The sequence below is a fragment of the Eschrichtius robustus genome, chromosome 2 (assembly GCF_028021215.1).
Source record: "Eschrichtius robustus isolate mEscRob2 chromosome 2, mEscRob2.pri, whole genome shotgun sequence".
NCBI lineage: Eukaryota > Metazoa > Chordata > Mammalia > Artiodactyla > Eschrichtiidae > Eschrichtius > Eschrichtius robustus.
In genome coordinates, this window is record NC_090825.1 from 101,543,643 (window position 1) to 101,565,194 (window position 21,552).

The 21,552-nt window shown below is 40.9% G+C and overlaps 1 protein-coding gene across 1 annotated transcript in view; it reads left to right on the top strand.

Moving 5' to 3' along the window:
* Positions 1-4,044: 4,044 nt before the first annotated feature.
* Positions 4,045-21,552, top strand: part of SNX24 (sorting nexin 24) — a 160,379-nt gene continuing 142,871 nt past the window's right edge. Inside the window, exon 1 of the mRNA XM_068535768.1 lies at positions 4,045-4,166. Coding sequence (XP_068391869.1) covers positions 4,107-4,166 — 60 coding nt within the window. The 5' untranslated portion in view covers positions 4,045-4,106. The remainder of the gene's footprint in view (positions 4,167-21,552) is intronic.

The window sequence follows — 21,552 nt, forward strand, 5'->3', positions numbered from 1 at the left end:
TTGTCCACTTGCATGCTCCTGGGAATTGCGTGTTCACACTGTGTCCATTTTTGATTGTGCCATTAAGAAAAATTATGTATTCTTTACATATAAAATATACATTAATCCTTTGTCATATGTGTTGCGTTTATTTTTTCAGTTTATTGAACGTTTTTTAAACTTTACGGCCTTTGGTTTACATTAATTTTAAATCTTTATCTACTCTAATATAGTATAATCTTTCCCCTAATGTCTTTGACATTTGTTTTTTGTAATAAGACTTTGTCTGCTTTAAGGTTTTGTAGCTCTGTTTTTTCCTAGAGCTTTTTACTATATGTGGAATTCACTTTAAAAATGAATTTTACTTTTCTTTCAGATGGAGAGCCAGTTATCCATAAACTATTCATTACACCATTTATTTATACTATTTTTAACATTTATTAAAACTTTACTACTTAAATACTGATTAAAACTATTTAAACATTCAGCTATTTATTGAATAGCTTATTTTTTTACCCTCACAGCTTTGAAATACCATTGTTGTTTCATATTATGTTCCCATATATTAAGGGATTTATTTCTGAGCTATTTGATTCCCTTCGTCATTTGTCTAATTTTGCTCCAGGATTATACTGGTTTAAATACTATGGCTTTATAGTATGTTTTAACATCTTGTAGATTAACTTATCTCCTCTTTTTTTTTTTTTTTTTTGTTCAAACCTGCCCTGGCTATTCATTTTTCAAACAATCTTGTCACGTTTCTTAGCTGGTTGGGCATTTGATTGTATTAACTTTATAACTTGTTTTAGTGAAAACTTACCCAAGAAAATCAAAAAAATATTGATCCTTCCCATTCAGAAACATGGTAAAACTATTTTCAGATTTTCTTTTGTGTCCTTTAATTTTTTTTTAGTTTTCTTCATATGGGTCTTGCACATTTGTTAAGTTTATCTTTAGAAATTATATAAGTTTTTAATGTGTCATTAATGAAATCTTTTGGTTTTCCCTGTTATTTTCTAATTGGTTAATGTTGTTGTATAAGCAAGCTATTGAATATGAAATCTATTGATTTGTATATGATGATTTAATATCTGGCATCTTATGAAACTCTTTTATTAGTTCTAATAAGTTTTTAGTTGATTCTGTTCTATGTAGATCAATTCATCTACAAGTAACCTTAGTTTTATACCTTCCTATCCAATATCTATACCTCTTATTTATTTTACTTGTCTTTTTGCATTGGCTAGGGCCTCCAGCAGAATGTCAAACAATACTTGTGATAAAGTTATTGACACTATCCTTATGCTTCCTTGTATGATGTTGAATAGGATATTTGCTATAGGGTTGTGGTAACCTTTATCAAGTTAAAGATGGTTCTTGTTATTTCCAGCCTGTTAAGAATTATTAGGAAGAGGTGTACTGATTTATTAATGTTGTTTCAAAATTTATTTTCATACTCATTTATTTTGGTTCTTTTCTAATCTGACAATGTTGAGAAATACGGCAACAGATTTCCTAATGTTTAACTATCTTTATATTACTGGGATAAATCTTGTTTGGTCATGATATGTTAGTCTTATAACTGAATGTTGAATATGTAATATATTCTAGATAGATTTTGGTCAAGACTTCTAATACAAGTTGGTATTTAAAGCAGTTTATCATTAAGTTTGCTGAAATATACTTCTGCCCAATACTAGGTAAATGTGGTATTTTTAGTGTAGGGATTTCATACCCAGATTCCAGCAGAATTTTGTTATTTTTCTTATGTAATTTTCTGGCCTTTATTAACAGATTCTAACTGTTCAACTTCTTACATGTGTGCTTGCTATGTATTTTTATTAATGTTCTGAGAAGATATTTAGTTCACCTGTCACAGATTGTAGAGTCATACTAAAAGATATGTAAGAGCATCACAATAATACATTTGTCATGTTCTCTTACTTTAGTGCTATTCTCTTCTTTCCTTTACAGTGGTTACCCACAGAACTTGATTAGAAATTTAGCTCTTCTAATTATTAGCTAGTAATTTCATAGCTATTTATCCTTTCTGAGCTTTAATTATGCCATCTGAAATAACAAATTATAACAATTATAGCTGCACTGATAGACCCTCAAGAACACACCCACATATTGAGAGCTTGTATATATTTTCAGCAAGGCAAAATTAAATTATACTCAGCTATTAGTAGAAGACAGCAAAAAAGGAAGGAAAAAAAATGGATTCATTTGGACCATCTGTCACATCTTCTTGGACCCATACATTTCTGACTGTTAAATCCAATGGGTAAATAGGTGAGCCAAGCCAGACAAAAATATATATGGCAGGCTACTAGCAGGCTGTTGTGGAAGGATCGTATAAAAAGCATATTAAAAGCTTGATCAGCAATCTGTAGCTCAAGGATTTTATGATTACATAATCCTGGTTTACATTACACACTGAGATCTTAATAACCTGTTTCAACCAATCCTGAAATTGTTTGGGGGGTCTTCTGCCACAGGAACACTACTTCTTAGTCCTTGAAAGCCCTACTGTACATAACACTTCCTCATGGGGTTGTTATGAAGCTTAAATGAGACATGGGATGTAATAACATCTGGCATGGTACCTGCTGGTTTTGTAAAGATGAGTATTAAAATGCTTATATAAAGCTTTAACAAAAAATGTACCTGGCAATATGCCAAGAAGAGGATAAAAATTAATTTTTTTTAAGTACTTTCTCTAGAATCTAGGGGTGAGGCAGATAAATACATGGCACAATACCGTGTGATAGTCACCAGAGGCTTAAGGGAACTTACAAGCCAGGCTCGGAACTGAGACAGCATGGAGCCCACAGAGCTGTCTGGTTACATCTGGAGGTGCTGGCCAGTGGAAGAAAAGAGGAAGGCTACTCTGGTTATAGGGCACAGCCTATTCTGAGGCATGGAGTTCTGACAGGCAGACACATCCTGGAGCTGCAAATGTGTGGTGAGGAGGTGGGGTCTTCACCTGAGACTACTGTAGAGGGCTCTGCAGGGTCCAAGTTCTTAAAGCAAAGGGCCTGATTATTCCTCTTTTGCATGACTAAGGTCTCATCATAAACTTCAGAGTTTCAAGTTGAAATGCTCCCTGGCCTCAAGGGCAAACTGAAGTAGGCACAGCTGTTTACTTGCAGCCCAAGAAGCTTGCTATACAAGTCACCTTCAAGTTTCTATTCTGCCCTGTGCTCTAACCTAAGGAAGAAACTCGGAGTTTGCAAATGTAACCTGATAACCAAATTTCCTCATTGGAACACTTCATCTTTTAGGTATTTTCAGGTTATTATGTTCTGGCCTGAGGGGCAGATTCCAGCCCTCACCTTTCTTTTTTCTTTCTTTCTTCCCCCTCATCCCAACCCCGTCTTCTATTTTTCTCTTATAGTTAAAAAGCCCTATACAGGCAGGATTTTAGAACTGGAGCACCGGAATGTTTGTCTCAGTGAGCAGCCGGCTTTCGGGCTCTGTATTATAGCATCATTCCCAGGTTCGACGGCTAACTCAGAAGGAGACGCTGACCCTGGAATCGAAGGGAAACAGTTAAGTCTTGGTAGAAGTAGGGCAGGGTTCGCTGCTGTTCTTGCCAGCCGAGTGTTAAGGCGAAAATTCAACCAACCAAAAGCAAAATGCAGAGGCTCCATGCTTTTCTACTCCTTGCTGTCTGGCGATCTGTCAAGGGTGGTGTCTTGCAAATTGCAAGCCCAGCGCACCCTCGAGCCTCAAGGGCAGGGAGCGTCGGGGTGCGGCCCTGTACCCGGCGCGGTGGCGCGCACACCCCTTTTCTGCAGACTCACAGGTTTCCAGGCCCCGCCTCCTCCGGGCCCAGCTGATCTCTGCCGCCCTTTGGGCCTGAAACCCAGGGGCCCAGAGCCCCACGACCTCGGCTCCCGGTCCCCGGCTCCGGCCCCGGGCCCGCCCAGAGAGCGGCGGACGACAGGGTCCCCACGCCCTCGGCTCCCGGCCCTCGGCTCCCGCCCCGGGCCCGCTCCGCGCACTCTCTGGGTCCCGCGGGCTCCGGGAAGGAAGGTGGGGCGGCTGGGCCGGGGGCGGGGCGGCGGCCGCGGCCGTGAGCCCGCCCCCCGCTCGCTCTGCGCTGGCCGGCTGGCGCGACCATGGAGGTCTGCATCCCGTCCTTTCGCTACGAGGAGAGTGACCTGGAGCGGGGATACACGGTAGGCGCCGGCCGCGGCGGGACAGGGCCCCGCGAGCCGAGCCTGCGGCTGCTGAGTCCGGAAGGTTCCTCCGCCAGCCGCCGCCCCTGCGTGGGGTTGAGGGGTGGGGTCCCTTCGCTCCCCTCCCTTTCCCTCCCCTCCCCGGGCCCACTGGGAAGGCTGCGCCCCGGCGCGGTTGTCAAGGAAACAGGAGCCCCCTCCCTGGCGCGGCGGCGGCGGCGGCGGGCGCTCGGGGTGCCCAGGTTTGGTCCCTTCCCCCTCCCCGCCCCGCTCCCGGCCTCCGGGTAGGAGCGCCGGGAGTCGTGTCCTCGGACGCGGCGCTCGCCATTCTCCCCGCCGCCAGTCCTCCGGAGCCCGGGATGGGCTGCGTTCGTTTCTGGCACAGCTGCTCCTGTGTCCAGACAGAAGTGGCTTTGCGGGCGGGTTGATGTTGGTTTCCAAGTTCCGTAGGGATTCATTCAGATGGAAAATATGCTAATTTAAAAAAATCATCATTTGTAGAATTTATTAGCCAAAGCAAACACATGTGTTGCTTTTAGATGATTCCCAAAGTTTTGTTTCTTCTAGTTCTGCAGTGCCATGAAATGGCAAAAATCGGGTACTCACGGAGCACCTGTTCCATGCCTAGGACTGTGGTCTCTGAAGAATGAGAAACATTCTTGCTTTCAAGAATCCCTTGCTTTCAAGGATCCCTGCTTTCAAGAGTGGAGGAGTGGCAGGGAGGGCAGAGACCAGGGCCTGGAACCTTTGGGTAATAAGTTTAGTAAATGAACTGTAGGTAGTTGATTTCCCAGTGAACTTAGACAGCTTCATCTAGACAGTCATTGCTAGAGGGAGAAATGCCTCAGCCTGGGATAGACCTTGGAAAATTTTATTTCCATTTAAAGAACAGGTAGGCTTTGGGGAAAATTGCACAGGGCACTCTAAAGGGTTGTTATTTTATTCACTTATTCACTTGTTATTTTATTTAATTCACCCACTTGCTAAACTCCAGTTACGTTAGTTTGGCAGAGAAGTATTTTAATCTCTCTCTTCTCTAAAGATTATTGGGTTTTGGTGACAACTTATTTGGAACCTTGTGTTTTCGTAGTGAGGATTAAATCACCCTCTCAAAGGAATTTTTAGAATTAAGAGTAGTGATTGAAAAAAAAAAAAAAATCCAAGGAGTATGTGGGTTTCTAGAATTAAGTAGACTACTGGGTCCACGTATGCCAAAACAAGTTCTCAAAGTGCCTTCCCTTGGGGGAAGGGGGGGACTTCAACCAAGGAAGAGCTGAGCTCCCTGGCCGTTATTTATATAAATAAATGAATTATGAAATTGATTAAATATACTGTATCTTACTTCAGAAAAAGGGGTGGAGGAATGAACTTAAATTTGAACCTATTCAGGTCTTTTTCATTAAGCCCAAAACCTTGGTTGTCTTTCCTTCTTTCAGGTGTCTCACCTCTCCCATCAGCATCAACAGTCATGGAGGGCTTTCCATCTTTAGGGCATTCTGTTAGGACCTGGAGATAAACAGGCTGCTTGTCAGGGGCCTTGGTCTGAGTAGTCCAAGCTAAAAGTTAATTACCTCCCCAAATAAGCACTTAGGTGCATCAAAATGATTGGTTTTTTTCTATTAGAGTATCTGTGTTTTAACCCAAGTTTTCCTGTTTCTTTGTATTACTTGTGTTATGGCCAGCCATAATGCCACACTCCAGGTTTTGAATTAAACTGATTTGGAAGGAGCCTTTTTCTTGGTAGACTTGGTAGGTAGAAGATTGCTTATGTGAGGAGAGTTTGTGTGCTTTTTGAAAATTTACTTAAAAAAAAAATCCTAATTTATGTAGGTTGGTAACCATTTGTTAAGATACTTCTGTGAGTGCTTTTTTTCCTTTGTGAGTTTGTGAAGCAGATACTTTCTACCCTTGGCCAGCAGTTTTGGAATTGTACAGCAGTTTATTCATTCAGCAAACATTAACCGAGTGCCTGCTATATGTCTCTATTCTGGGTGCTGGGAAGGTAGCATCGAATAATATTTCATCTTTTTAGAAAAACCCAGAATTTAAAAATATCATCTCAGTTCCCTAAACAAGAAACTGGTAAAATAATGTATACTTTAGTGTAAAAAGTACCTTTTTACTTTAGTGATTGTGTTTCAAACTTAAGAAATATTAAACTGCATTCTAACAAATTCAGTGATAGGAAATTTAAAGTAGAGGATGATTTTTTCCTCCTTCTTGTCCCATGCCCTTAGGGATAACGCAGAGGGGTGCTTTCTTAGAGACTTTCCCCCCTATGCTATGAAAACATGTTTTTTTTTCTTTTTTAGAATAAATAGCAGGATTTCACTATAACTGTCATTGTACAGCTTATGGATACCTTTCTGTGCCAATACGGATAGGTCTGTCTCCTTCTTACTGGTAGCAAAGGGATCTTCCGCAGAAGGAATGCACCATAATTTGTTTACACAGATCTCTGTTGGTGGCCATTGACATTTGCTTCTAGTTTTTGGTAACTATGCCAAATGTTGAAATAAGATATCCCTGTACGTGCTTTTTTATGCCTACTACTAGGATTTCTGTAGAACATTAACTAGAAGTGGGACTTCTGGGCCTTCTAAGTTTTTATCAGTATTGCTCAATTGTTATTCAAAAAGCTTATACGAAGTTATGCTTTATGTATGAAGTAATTTACCTTTAAAGAGTGAATGTTTGCCCTTTGAACATTTAAACATTTACTGTGGGCCTGCACTGTGTTAGGTGGGGAATTGAAAGGTGGAAGGACGTTGTTGCTGTCCTTAGGGACTCTCAGCCCATGCAGCAGGGGTCAGGTGGGGAAGGGTTAGAGCGCTCTGATGTCAGCTGGAGTCCTGAGGAGGAACAGGGCAGTTCAGCTCTGCCTAGCGTGGTGTGCTCTGGGTGGGGGAGGGGTGCTCAGGAATGCTGACATTTGAAATCTGATGAGAATTTTGCTGGGATTGTGAATTCCAAAAAGAGGAAGCGTGGGGCAAAATTTCATCTCAGGAAAAAGGCATGTTAAACTCCCAGATTCACCAAAAAACAAACCACACCAAACAAAAAAAGGGCCACTTCTAAATCATTTTAGTTTACAAAGACGCAGGAAAGGATACCGTAACAAAATGCAGGTGAACCCTTCCCACCCTACCCCTACCCTCCATAGTGTGTTTAATATCTGTTTCCCTGCTAGGCTGTAAGCTCCTTGAGGCTAGGACAGTGTCACTCTCCGCTGCTGTATCCTTGTACAGGGCTTATCACATAGTGAAAATTCACTACATGTGTGCTGAATAAATAATGAATGAGTCTTCTAATAGGAGAAGAAAGTCAGAAGCTCAGTGATCCTGAGGCGTGAAGCAGCTCAGTGAGTTGGAGTGGGGTTGTGCAGTGATTCCTGACAGAGAGAGGTGTGTAGAGACCAGATGGCTAGACTTGAGAGCTATAAAGGGGTATGGACTTCAGCTTCAGAGAGTGGGAAGTCGCTGGAGTTTTAAGGAAGGAAGTAACATGATTAGCTTTGCATTTAGAAAGATGACCCTGGAGCATTAATCATGTAGGAGATGCAAAATGACCAGAAAGGAGAGGATGAGGGCTGAACTAAGGCAACTGGGAAAGGAAAGGGGAGGACTTAACAGGAATCTCCAGGGTCTGGTGACCAGATGTAAGGCAGCAGGGCGACTCCCGCGAATATGGGTGCCAGTGACCAAAACAGAACTGACATGTGGGCAGTTTCATTTGGGGGCCTGCTGAGTTTTTTGTGGCAGATGAGGCTATTTCATTTTGGAGTTCAGGATACATAGAGAGGTCTGGGTGAGGGGTGTGAGGCAGGAAGAGAAAGAACAGTAGGTGCTTTATAAGAAGGAAAGTGCTAGATATGGCTCACTGGCCTTGTCAGGTGAGGATGGAGAACAGCCCATTGGACATGAAAGGAAGCAGGTTCTGGGTGCCAATATAGGCTAGTATTGATATTTTCCATTTTCAGATAACATGGTTGGTAAAAACAAAACAAAACAAAACTAGAATTACCATTCATGTAACAACATAAAAGTTTGAAGGTATTAGATTTCATTTCCATAGCTGTAAAAATCGAGGCATTCAATTAGATAGATTTTCAAGTCCATTTTAACTGTATGTGTGTGACTGAGTGTGTTGTGTTTATACAAATATGTCTTTTTCTTGAGATCTGGACTCTTTCACTGATTTACTTTATATCATGCTTTTCAATAGATAAGGCAGCTCCATATATACACGATCATAATATTGAGATATATGCAGGGATAATTATCAGTTTAATATTTTCTAGATTAAAATACACAAATAGAACAATATAATGAACACCATTTACCCATTACTCACCTTCAATATTTTACAATACTTATTTCATTCACCACCCTTCATTCTTCCATTAAAAAAAAAATTCTGGAGTATTTTAAAGCAAATCCAAAATAAAATTTCACCTGTAAATATTTTACTGTGAATATCTGACAGGCAAAGACTTTTTTTTTTTTTTAATTAATTAATTTTATTTATTTATGGCTGTGTTGGGTCTTCGTTTCTGTGCGAGGGCTTTCTCTAGTCGTGGCAAGCGGGGGCCACTCTTCATCGCGGTGCGTGGGCCTCTCACTATCGTGGCCTCTCTTGTTGCGGAGCACAGGCTCCAGACGCGCAGGTTCAGTAATTGTGGCTCACAGGCCCAGTTGCTCCGCGGCATGTGGGATCTTCCCAGACCAGGGCTCGAACCCGTGTCCCCTGCACTGGCAGGCAGGCTGTCAACCACTGCGCCACCAGGGAAGCCCCACAAAGACTTTTTAAAGAAACATAACCAAAATGTAAATACTACCACAAGGTTAGCAAAACCTTAATATCATCCCAATTCTTAGTTGTTTTTGTTGTTTTTAACATAGCCATAGTGCACATATTGCCTTGGAATTAACAGTGGTCTGTGGGAAATATTATTATTGCCATTTTATATTTGTGAGAATGACACTGGTACGATCAAGGGGGCCTGGCCACGTCCACTCTCTGTTTACTTTCATCCTCAGAGTAGCTTCCACCTGGTGACAAAATGGTAACATATTGCAGATTAAAAAAAAAAAAAAATCGTATTCTACAAAATCCAGAGGAAGAGAGGGTGTTTCTTCAGAGCAAGGGCACTTTCCTTCCTTCATATCTCATTATCCCTAGTTAGTTCCTCAACCCATGCAGTTGCCAGAGGAATTCTGTGTGCTGATTGGCTGCCTTCACCATGATTCATGTAATCACTATGGCAAGGATAAGTTAACCAGATGGAGTGAAAATAGTTAGGGGGCATCCCTGGAGCTAGGAATGAGGTCAGGCCATTCCTGCCACCTAACCCTGTAGACACCTCAGTGGGAGAAGTTCAGAAGGGTAGCAAGACCACAGTGCCCACAACGATTATCTTCCAGTCACCCTTTATAAGCATCTATGATGCAGGAGGCCTTTGTGTAACAAGGACATAGCTGGCACAGTGCCTCACACGTGGTAAACTCACAGCATAGGCAAACATTAAACGTGTGTTGAGTGATTGTCAAGCATGTGTAAGATATGTTCCTTACCCTTGAAGACAAGAAATACAGTTTGAAAATATTCTTGAACATTAAGAAACAGAATGCTACATTCATTTGAAAATCAAAAATTTTACAAGAGGATTGAATTTTGCAGATATGGTGCTTAGAAATTGATCTATTCTTTTAAAATAAACTTTTGATTTTGAAATAATTTTAGATTTGCAGGAAGGTTGCAAAATTAGTACCGACAGTTCCGTATACCCCTCACCCAGTTCTGCTGTTACCATCATCCATTACCATGGTAACATCAAAATAAGGAAACTAGCATTGGTAACTTGTTATTAACTAAGCTCCAGACTTTTTGGATTTCACCAATTTTTCCACTAACGTGCTTTTTCTGTTCCAGGATCTCATCCAGGATACCACATTGTATTTAGTTTCATCTGCTTTGATGTGATACTAAGTAGTCCAAGTTGTAGTACACTGTCTCTCAAAAATGAGACAGGCATGTTATTAGATATGAACCTGTACCGATTAAATCAAATTTTGATTATTTCAGATGCTTCCTTGGAAAGTTTTGCCACTTGGCAAAACCCTATTTATAATATTCTACCAGTTTATGACAGAAGCTGACACAGCCTCACAGTGAAAAGCACAGGCTGTGGATGGACTCATGCTGTCTGCCTCAAACCTTGCCTGCAGCATTTAGCCTGAAGCCAGACTTTGGGCAAGCTACTGAATCTTCCTGTGTCTTATTTTCCTCATCTGTAAAAGAGGATACTAGTACAGACATACCTCAGAGATATTTCGAGTTCAGTTCCAGACCACTGCTTATTGCAATAAAGCGAGTCACACAAACTTTTTGGTTTCCCAGAGCTATAAAAGTTATATTTACACTATACTGTAGTCTATTAAGTGAGCAGTCGCATTATGTCTAAAAAAAAAAAATTTACATAGCTTAATTAAAAAATACCGTATTGTGAAAAGATGCTAACCATCATCAGAGCCTTCAGTGAGTCGTAACCTTTATGCTGGCGGAGGGTCTTGCCTTGACGTTGATGTCTGCTGACTGATCAGGGTGATAGTTGCCGAAGGTTGTGGTGCTGTGGCTATTTCTTTTTTTTTAATTTTTATTTATTTATTTATTTACTTATGGCTGTGTTGGGTCTTCGCTTCTGTGCGAGGGCTTTCTCCAGTTGCGGCGAACGGGGGCCACTCTTCATCGCGGTGCGCGGGCCTCTCACTATTGCGGCCTCTCTTGTTGCAGAGCACAGGCTCCAGACACGCAGGCTCAGTAATTGCTGCTCACGGGCCCAGTTGCTCCGCGGCATGTGGGATCTTCCCAGACCAGGGCTCGAACCCGTGTTCCCTGCATTGGCAGGCAGATTCTCAACCGCTGCGCCACCAGGGAAGCCCCATGGCTATTTCTTAAAATAAGACAACGGTGAAGTTTGCTGCACTGATGGACTCTTCCTTTCATGAATGGTTTCTCTGCAGCATGCAATGCCTGTTTGATAGCATTTTACGCACAGAACTCTTTTCAAAATTGGAGTCAGTCCTCTCACACCCTGTTGCTGCTTTATCATCTCAGTTTATGTTATCTTCTAAATCCGTTGTTGTCATTCCAACAGTCTTCACCAGTAGATTCCATCTCAAGAAACCACTTTCTTTGCTGATAAGAAGCAACTCCTCATCCATTGACGTTTCATCATGAGATTGCAGCAATTCAGTCACATCTTCAGGCTCTACTTCTAGTTCTAGTTCTCTTGCTGTTTCTAACACATCTGCAGTGAACTCCTCCATTGAAGTCTTGGACCTCTCAAAGTCATCCATGAAGGGTTGGAATCAACTTCTTCCAAACATCTGGTAATGTTGATATTTTGACCTCTTCCCATGAATCATGAATATCCTTAATGGCATGTAGAATGGTGAATCCTTTCCAGAAGGTTTTCAATTTACTTTGCCCTGATCCATCAGAGGAATCACTATCTGTGGCAGCTATAGCCTTCTGAAATGTATTTCTTAAGAAATAAGACTTGAAATTTGACACTACTCCTTAATCCATGGCACAGGCTATGGACAGATGTTGTCTTAGCAGGCATGAAAACAATATGAATCTCGTTGTACATCTTCATCAGAGCTTTTGGGTGACCAGGTGCATTGTCAATGACTAGTCGTATTTTGAAAGGAATTTTTTTTTCTGAGCAGTAGTTCTTAACAGTGGGCTTAAAATATTCAGTAAGCCATGTTGTCAACAGATGTGCTGTCATCTAGGCTTTGATATATTCCATTTAGAGAGCACAGGCAGGGTAGATTTAGCATAATTCTTAAGGGCCCTAGGATTTTTGGAATGGTGAATGAGCATTGGCTTTAGCGTCAGTCACCAGCTGCATTAGCCCCTAACAAGAGGGTCAGCCTGTCCTTTGAAGCTTTGAAGCCAGGCATTGACTTCTCTTCTCTAGCTATGAAAAGTCCTAGATGACATCTTCCAAGAAAAGGCTGTTGCATCTACATTGAAAATCTGTTGTGTAGCGTAGCCACCTTCATTCCTTATCTTAGCTAGATCTTCTGGATAACTTGCTGCAGCTTCTACATCAGCACTTGCTGCTTCACCTTGCACTTTGATGTTGTGGAGACAGCTTCTGTCCTTAAACCTCATGAACCAACCTCTGCTAGCTTCAAACTTTTCTTCTGAAGCTTCCTCACCTCTCTCAGCCTTCACAGAATTGAAGAGAGTTAGGGACTTGTTTGAATTAGGCTTTGGCTTAAGAGAATGTTGTGGCTGGTTTGATCTTCTATCCAGACCACTAAATCTTTCTCCATATCAGCAATAAGGCTGTTTCACTTTTTACCATTCATGTGTTCACTACAGTAGCACTTTTAATTTCCTTCAAGAACTTGTCCATTCACAACTTGGTTAACTGTTTGGTGCAAGAGGTCTAGCTTTTAGCTTATCTTGGCTTTCAGCATGCCTTCCTCACTAAGCTTAATCATTTCTAGTTTTTGATTTAAAGTGAGAGATGTGTGACTCTTCCTTTCATTTGAACACTTAGAGGCCAGTGTAGTGTTATTAATTGGCCTAATTTCAATATTGTTGTGTCTCAGGGAATAGGAAGGCACAAGGAGAAGGAGAGAGATGGTGAGTGGTCAGTTTGTGGAGCAGTCAGAACACACACAACATTTATTGATTAAATTTGCTGTCTTATATGGACACAGTTTCTGGTGCCCCAAAACAATTACGATAGTAACATCAAAGATCAGTAATCACAAGATCACCATAACAAACATAATAATAATGGAAAAGTTGGAAATATTGCAAGAATTTCCAAAATGTTACACAGAGACATGAAGTGAACAAATGCTGTTGGAAAAATGGTGCTAATAGACTTGTTCCACGTAGGGTTGCCACAAACCTTCAATTTGTAAGAAATGCAGTATCTGCAAAGTGCAATAAAATGAGGTCTGCCTGTAACTACCTTATAGGATGGTTTAAGGATGAAGTGAGAGAATCCTTACAAAGTGCAAGGAATGGTGTCTAGTTATGTTCGTGATTTATTCATATTATTTCAAGTAGGGACTGCCTTGAAGTTTACTTTTTTTTTTTTAAGTTCTGTAATGTGAATTAATAGTGTAAACCAAAGTCTAGGATAAATATTTGTGCTATGTAAGATAAACTCTTTGCAGAGACTTTGAAGTACTACAGAAGCAACAATTACATTTAACCAACTTGTATTCTTATTACAACTTTTGTCAGTTCAATTCAGGTTAAGTTTTCTAGCCCTATTTACTACATATTTTTTTCCTTCAAAATCACAGAGACTAGTATGTTTATATAAATGATTGGGATGTATTATAGCGGGCATGGAGATACATATTTCCCACCTTCTCTGTTCTCTTCCATCCCCCACTGCATCTCTCCAAAACAAGCAAACCACTGGGCTCATACCTTGTATTCTTCTGCTAGTTTTCCAGGTACTCATTCAGGTTTTTAATGCAATTTCCTGTTATTTTGCTTTGTATTTGTCAGTTCTGTTTTAATTTTCAATTGTTGTCTTGCTCACCCTCTCTTTTAAAAGTAATCACTTATTATGGAAAATTTCAACATCTCCAGCAGTGGAGAGAATAGTGACCTCTTTACTCATCTTTTTTTTTTTTAATTTTTAAAAATTTATTTATTTTATTTATTTTTGGCTGCATTGGGTCTTCGCTGATGCGCTGGCTTTCTCTAGTTGCGGCGAGCAGGGGCTACTCTTTGTTGCTGTGTGCGGGCTTCTCATTGCGGTGGCTTCTCTTGCTTCAGAGCACGGGCTCTAGGTGCGCGAACTTAGCAGCTGTGGCGAGTGGGCTCAGTAGTTGTGGCTTGCGGGCTCTAGAGCGCAGGCTCAGTAGTTGTGGCGCACGGGCTTAGTTGCTCCGAGGCATGTGGGATCTTCCCGGACCAGGGATCGAACCTGTGTCCCCTGCATTGGCAGGCGGATTCTTAACCACTGCACCACTGGGGAGGTCCTTTACTCAGCTTTAAAAATGATAAACTCATGGCCAGTTTTGTCTCCTACTCTTTCCCACTGCTCCTTGCACAGCCTCCCCAAGATTTCATTTTGAAGGAAATCTCCGACCTGTCAGTGAATATTTTCAGTTTGTATGTCTAAAAAATAAAGATTCCCCTTTTAAAATATAATCACAATATCATTATCAGATTATTTAAAAATAAGCCATAATTCATCAATATTGTAAATATCAATCCATTTTTACATTTCCTTAATTTTCCCATTCATGTTCTTTTTTTTTTTTTTAATGCAGCTTGTTTGAATTGGGATTGAAACTAGGTCTATAGAATGTGATTGCTTAATATATCTTTTTTAATCTATAGGTTCTTTTTCTACCTCTCTCCCTTGCTTTTTTTTTAACAATTAGTTTGTTGTATAAACTGTGACATTTGTCTCATAGAGTTTCCCACACTGGATTTTGCTGATTACATCCTTGCCATTACATCCTTGTCATGTGTAATATAAAAATATGAACACATTTTTCTGTTCCTTACATGGTAAAAAGGTAGAGGCTTGGTCATTTTCAGATTTGATTTGTGATGCTAGCAGCCCTCGAAGAACATTGCCTATTAATATTAATCAATATTAATTAATTAATTAGTATTAATTAATGTTAATTAATAAGGAATCTATTAATTCATTAGTGGTTGCTTAGCATTGATATACTAATTTTATCATTCTCTCTTCATTTATTGGCTTGAATACATGTATAAAGAAGGAACTTTGCCTCATAAATTAGTTACTCTGAAGCTTAGTTTTTATAGGAAAGGCAGGATAAATGCTTGATTCTTTCTCTTATTATTTATTTGTCAACATTATGGATTGGTTGCCTCCAAAGATCACAAACTAAAAGTGATCATAGAGGCTTTCTTTTAAAAATTAGCATTGTTATGAATTTATGTATATTAACATGTTTGATGTAGTTCAGTCCACTGCCTTTGTCATTCTTATATACTTTTTGTCCCGTCTTTGGTCATTTTCAAGTTTGGCTTTTTCACGTTGGGTGCTGTGTCTTTGACACAACCTCAGTAGTCTTTGATAACTTCCTTGCTTTCTGGTATAACAAGATATTCCCAGTAAATCGTTTACCTTTATTGCCCCAGATCTGGAAAAGCCCCTTTAGCTTTTTCTCTAAAGATTCCTGGTTACCTTTAGTGGGAAATGATTTAGAGACCACGATCTGGGCATGGGGTATATACAGTCGGCTTTCTGGATCTGTGGGTTTCACACCCATTCAACCAACCTAAACTAAACCTTTTTGCAGTTCATGGAATCGGCAGATGCCGAGCACACGGATATGGAGAGCGGACTGTATTTACTGTACAGTGTCCTTTGTTGTAAAGGACTTGAGCATCCACAGAGTTTGGGGCTCCTGGAACTCATCCCCCACAGATTCCAAGGGATGACCGCATTTGTGGAGGTCTCTAGATCTTTTCTGTGGTCAAGGAAGGAATTTATTTTGTTAGTCTCTTGTGTCTTCAACTGTGTCTCCTTTCTCCCACACTGAAAATCTCAGTACAGTTGTCCCTCGTTATCTGTGGCCCATTGATTGGTTCCAGGATCCGCTCTGCATACCAAAATCCCAGGATGCTCAAGTCCCGTGATCGGCCCTCCACATCCGCGGGATCTGCATCTCTGATAACACCAACTAGCTACCTGGTCTCATTTTATTTTGTATTCTTAGGGATTTTTAAAAAATTAATTTTGTTTTGTACTTGTGTAAAGTATCTACTGCATCAGGTTTATCTGCGGAAATCTAACTTCTGTTTATGTCCTATTCACTGTTTCCTTCCTCTGCCATTAATGCCCATTAAGAAAAACAGTTATGGTTTATCCTTATATTACAAATATATATACACAAATACAAATATGCTTGTTCCTCTACTCCTTTTCTTAGATTAAACAGTAATACATTAAAACATTTTCTTCCACGTGCTTTTTTTTACATAACAGTATATCCTGGAGATGACTACACGGGCATACGCAGAGATGCTGCATTCTTTTCTATAGCTCTTTGCTCTCCATTGTTGGCTGCAGTCAATAGCCTTGTCCATATGTCTTTTTGTATTTTTGTCAGTGTATCTTTAAAATAGATTCCTAGCAGTGGGTTACGAGATCAAAAGGTAAATGCATATTTAATTTTGCCAGGCATTGTCAAATTCCCTTCCTTGAATTGTGCAATTTTGCACTCCCATAGCAGTTTATGAGAGTACTTGTTTCCTCACAAGCTTGCCAATTGAGTATGTTGTCAGGCTTTTGGATTTTTGCCAATCTGATAGGTGAATGGTGGTATCTGAATGTAGATTCCATGTAGTTTGCTGGCTAAATTCTGATGACTGGATTGGGCATATTTGAAACATTCTTGTGTCCCCTTCTAGTTGTGCCCCCCTTTTTTGAAGAGAGTGTTGTGGGTATTTTAAATATGCTACTGTCCTCTTGTTGATTTTTATTAAAAACGCAGATTACTCAGGTATTCACTTAAAAATTTTTATTCTAAGAAAGAACCAGTATGTGGGTTGAGTCTCACCATCTGCCTTTTCTTAGTTCTTTGAATTTAGATAAATTTAGGAATTTAGAAATTGTTTTAGAAACCATGAGCTTCTCTCTCTTATACACCCTCCCCGTTCTCTTCACCTTGCCAGTGGAACTTAATCTTATTTTCAAAATTACACAAGCCCAGTAGAGCAACAATTCATTCTCGTGATTATTATGTGCCTCCTTTCTCGCAGGCATTACACTGGTATTGTGGGTGCAGGGTAGCTGACATGAGAGCTTGTTCTGGAAGGATGAGTGGCAGTTTGCCAGTTTGAGAAAGGGAAGAAGGTCATTTCAGGTTCAAGGAAGGGCCTGGGGAAGGGTGAGAAGTCTGGGTAGTGGGTAGGTGGTGGGGTGGGACTGGAGTTTGAAGGTTGGGTTGAGTGGTTTAGTGGGACTGTAGATCCCCAGGTAAAATTTTGTCCTGGAAGCTCTACAAGTAATGAGAGTGTTTGTTTGTTTGTTTGTTTTTAAGAGGAGAGAAATATCAGAGGTACAAATGACCAAAAACGTATGACAAGATAATTAGTCTCACTAGTAATTAAGGAACGGCAAAGTTGAAACCAAGTTTTTAAAAAATTCAATAGGCAAAGTGAAAAAGATTGATAAAAACCAGTACTGATGAAAATGGCGGTGAGGGGAGACGGTTCTTTACTGTCTGTTGCTGAGACTTTTCTACTGTTGGTGAGACTATAACTTGGAGACTCTGTTTTAGAGGTCAGTTTGACAATATTTATTAAATAAAATATTTATATAACCCTTTGACCCAGCCTTCCCACTTTTTGGTCTGTATCCATGAATGCACAAGGATATACATGTAAAGTTATTCGTTGTAGCGTTGTTGATAATACCAAGAGAAAATGGAAACAGATCACTCATTTGTTAAATAAATATTTAACAAATATTTACTGACTACCTACTGAGTGGCAGGCAGTAATCCACCTGTTTGGGATATAGCAATGAACAAAACAGGCAAAGGTCTCTCTTCAAGGAGAGTCAGTCGACAGTTTCTACCCTCAAGAAGCTTACATTCTAATTGGATGGGTGGAGAAGGGCAGAAATAAACATGATAATTAAATTATATAATATCTCAGATAGTGATAAGTGCTGAGTAAAATAAACAAGGGAAGGGGGATAAAGAGTGCCGGGGGGAGCATCAGAGAAGCCCTCCCTGGGAAAGTGACATTGGAACAGAGACCTGAAGGAGGTGAGGGGGGGAGTCATGAGGTTATCTAGGGAACATTGTCTAGGCAACAGGAACAGTGTGTGCAAAGGGCATGAGATAGGAATGTGCCCAGTGTGTTTTAGTTGTAGAAAGGAGTCCAGTGAGGTTGGACTGGAGTCAGAGAATAGGGGGTAATAGGGGATGAGGTCATAGGTAGTGTGATGGGGGTGGATAATGTGAGGTGGGGTGGTGGTTTGGGCAGTGCATAGCCAGTAGGTCTGGGAAGGAGGGATAAGGCTTTTACTCTGAGAGAAGGGAAGCAGAGGAATGATTTGATTCACCAAGTATGTTTTGATTACTAACCACATGATCAGTGTAGTGGCACTCTTCTAGATGCTGAGGACACAGTAGCAGAGAAAACAGATGGAAATCCCTGTCCTTACATGTTAGTTACGTGAGTTAACTTTGAAAAGAATCAGTCTCATTTCAGTGTGGAAAATAAACTATAGGAGGGTCAGGTACAGGCTGGAAGCTCAGTTAGGAAGCTATTGTAGTATCCTGCATAAAAGATGATGATGGCTTAGAACAGTTCTGTAGATGAAAGTGGTGGAAGATGGATGGATTCTGGACAGATTTTGATGATGGAGCCAACAGGATTCACTGATGGATTTGATATGGAGTGTGAGAAAAAATGAGGAACAGGACGACTCCAAGATATTTAGCTTGAGCAAATGGAAGAATGGTGGCACTGTTTACTGAAATGTGGATGAATTTGGGTAGAGCACATTTCGGGGGAAAGATCAGAAGTCCTATTTTTGGACCTGCTTGATTTGAAATGTTTCACCAAATATCTAGGCATCTTGTGGGTCAGTCAAATTGACATATAAAATTAACCATTCCAAGTCCACCCCTAACCAACTTGGCACCCATGTGCATCTCCTTAAACCACACTTAATCTCTTAAATTTTAGTTCAGTGGAATCATTGTTGTGTCTCTTGGTAGAAGCATAGAAACATTTTTTCCCCTTTGGAACTAAGACTTCTAGGCCAGCCGAACATAAATTCATGGGGACAGGAAGCAAGATTTTTGCCAGTGGGTCCCTAGGGGTAATAGTGAATTGTGTCACTCCCATTTCCACTTCTCTGTTCCTGGGTCCGTGAATCCTGGCTTTGGGAGAAACAGCACCTTATATTGGATGCTGATTCAGAGCATATCCACCTTCCTAGAGAACCTTGTCCCAGCCTGCAAGGTATTGCCATGTGGCTGAGACTGTAACTGAGTCTGCAAAAGGCCATTCCACCTTCTGTCAAACCAGTTGCTTCAGGATGGTGGGAAACACGGTAATACCAGTAATTCCACGATCGTGGGCCCATTGCATCACTTTATTTGCTGTGAAATTAGTTATTTGAGCAGAATCAATGCTGTGCTGCGGAATGCCGTGATGGTGGATAAGGTATTCATTCCATAAGTCCATGGATGGTAGTCGTGGCAAAAGCATGGCATGTATGGAAGGCAGATCTGTATCCAGAGTAAGGGTCTGTTTCAGGAAGGACAAAATATTGTCCCTTCCATTATGGAAGTGGTCCAACGTAATCAACTTACTACCAGGAAGCTGGCTGATCACCCTGGGGAATGGTGCCGTATTAAGAGCTCAGTGTTGGTCTCTACTGCTGGCACTCAGCAGTGGCTGTAGCCAGGTCAGCCTTGGTGAGTGGAAGGCCATGTTGCTGAGCCCATGCATAACCTCCATCCCTGCCACCTTGACCACTTTGTTCATGAGCTCATTGATGACAGGGGTGGCTGGGGAAAGAGGCTGACTGGTATCCACAGAACAGGTCATCTTATTCACTTGATTATTAAAATCCTCCTCTGCTGAGGTCACCCTTTGGTGAGCATTCACATGGGACACAAATATCTTCATGTTTTTTGCCCATTCGGAGAGGTCTGTCCACATACCTCTTCCTCAGATTTCCTTGTCACCGTTTTCCAATCATGTTCTTTCCAGTTCCCTGATCATCCGGCCAAATCATTGCTCACAACCTATGAATTGGTATGTGGTAGCACATCTGCCCATTTCTCCTTCCAAGCAAAGTGAACAACCAGGTGCATTGCTCACAATTTGCCCACAGGGAGGATTTCCTTTCACCATTGTTTTCCAAGGGTGTCCCTGAAAGGGGCCCGTATTGACAGGGTGTCTACTTTCAGGTGGTGCCTGCCTATGGTACAGAACCATCTGTAGACCAGGCAGAGGTCTTTTCTTCCTCTATCACCTGATCATAGGGAATTCCCCAAGTGGCCATAGGTTAGGCTAGGAGAGAAGGTAATGTAGCAGAAGTGGGAACCATGGGCATTTGGGCTACTTCTTCAAGTAACTTACTTGTGCCTTCACAGCCTTCTTGGGCCCAATCACATACGTACCACTCCTGTTTAATGATGAAATATTGCTGTGCATGCCCAACTTTTAGCCTGGTGAGCCAAATAGCACCCAGTTCCTGATGGACAGTTCAGGTTGCATTGTAACTTGGTCCTGGCTAAGTGTTCAGTCTCTACTCAAGCCCATTAGTAGGCCAAGAGCTGTTCCTCAAAAGGAGAGTAGGTATCCACAGAGGATGGCAGAGCTTTGCTCCAGAATCCTAAAGACCTGCACTGTGATGCATCTGCAAGGTCCTGCCGAAGGCTCCAAACACCATCCCCATGTGCTACTGCCCTTCTAGCACCATTGGATCTGCTGGATCATCATGGCCCAAGTGGCAGAGCAGCTTGAACCACAGCAGGACCTATTACAGAGCCTCCTCTTGTTCTGGGGTGCACTCAAAACTAGCAGCTTTTTAGGTCACTTGGTAAAGGGACCAGAATATGTTGCATCCAAAATCCAAAGAGGCCCACCACGTTATGGAGGGCAACCTGCTTTACTTAGTCTACCAGTTTAAATATTAATCTCATCTCAAAACTCTCACAGCAACACCCAGAATAATGTTTAACCGAATATCCGGGCACCTCATGGTAAAATTAACCATCACACTTCCTCCTAAAAGTAAAATTAGACACTTCATTCATATATAAACATTGTAGTGTTTTTCTCCTTTTTGTTTTTGTTCAGATGAATATAACATGAGAAAACGAGCTTTTATATTTTATTATCTGATATTTATTTTAAACTATGGTTTAGTTCTCCCCGCAGTTGGAAAGTTTTCTCTTCAAATACAAAGCTATGGAAGGTTTTTGTACCTTCATTTAAAAAAAGTGATCATAGTGCAGGGAATAAAAGTTTATAGAAATGGTCTGTTTTCCTTGTTTATTATTGGTGAACAATTAGATCTCACTGTCAGTAAAAATTGATGGCTGCAGCTTCCTAACTATTGAACTTGTGCTAATAAATGCAACAGTTGTTCATAATTTGGTGGTAAATGACCTTTAAATGTAGATGTTTATGGAGGCTGTCCTTGGGGAACAATTTAACTTCCAAATGACACCCATGAGTACTTGTTATCATTTAAATATGCTTCTTTTTGTCAATAGCAGAATAACAAATACTGGTTAGATTTCTAATGTTGATTCAGATACCAGGAAACCTGCTGAATAAATTAGTGTACATTTGATTTATATTGACCAAA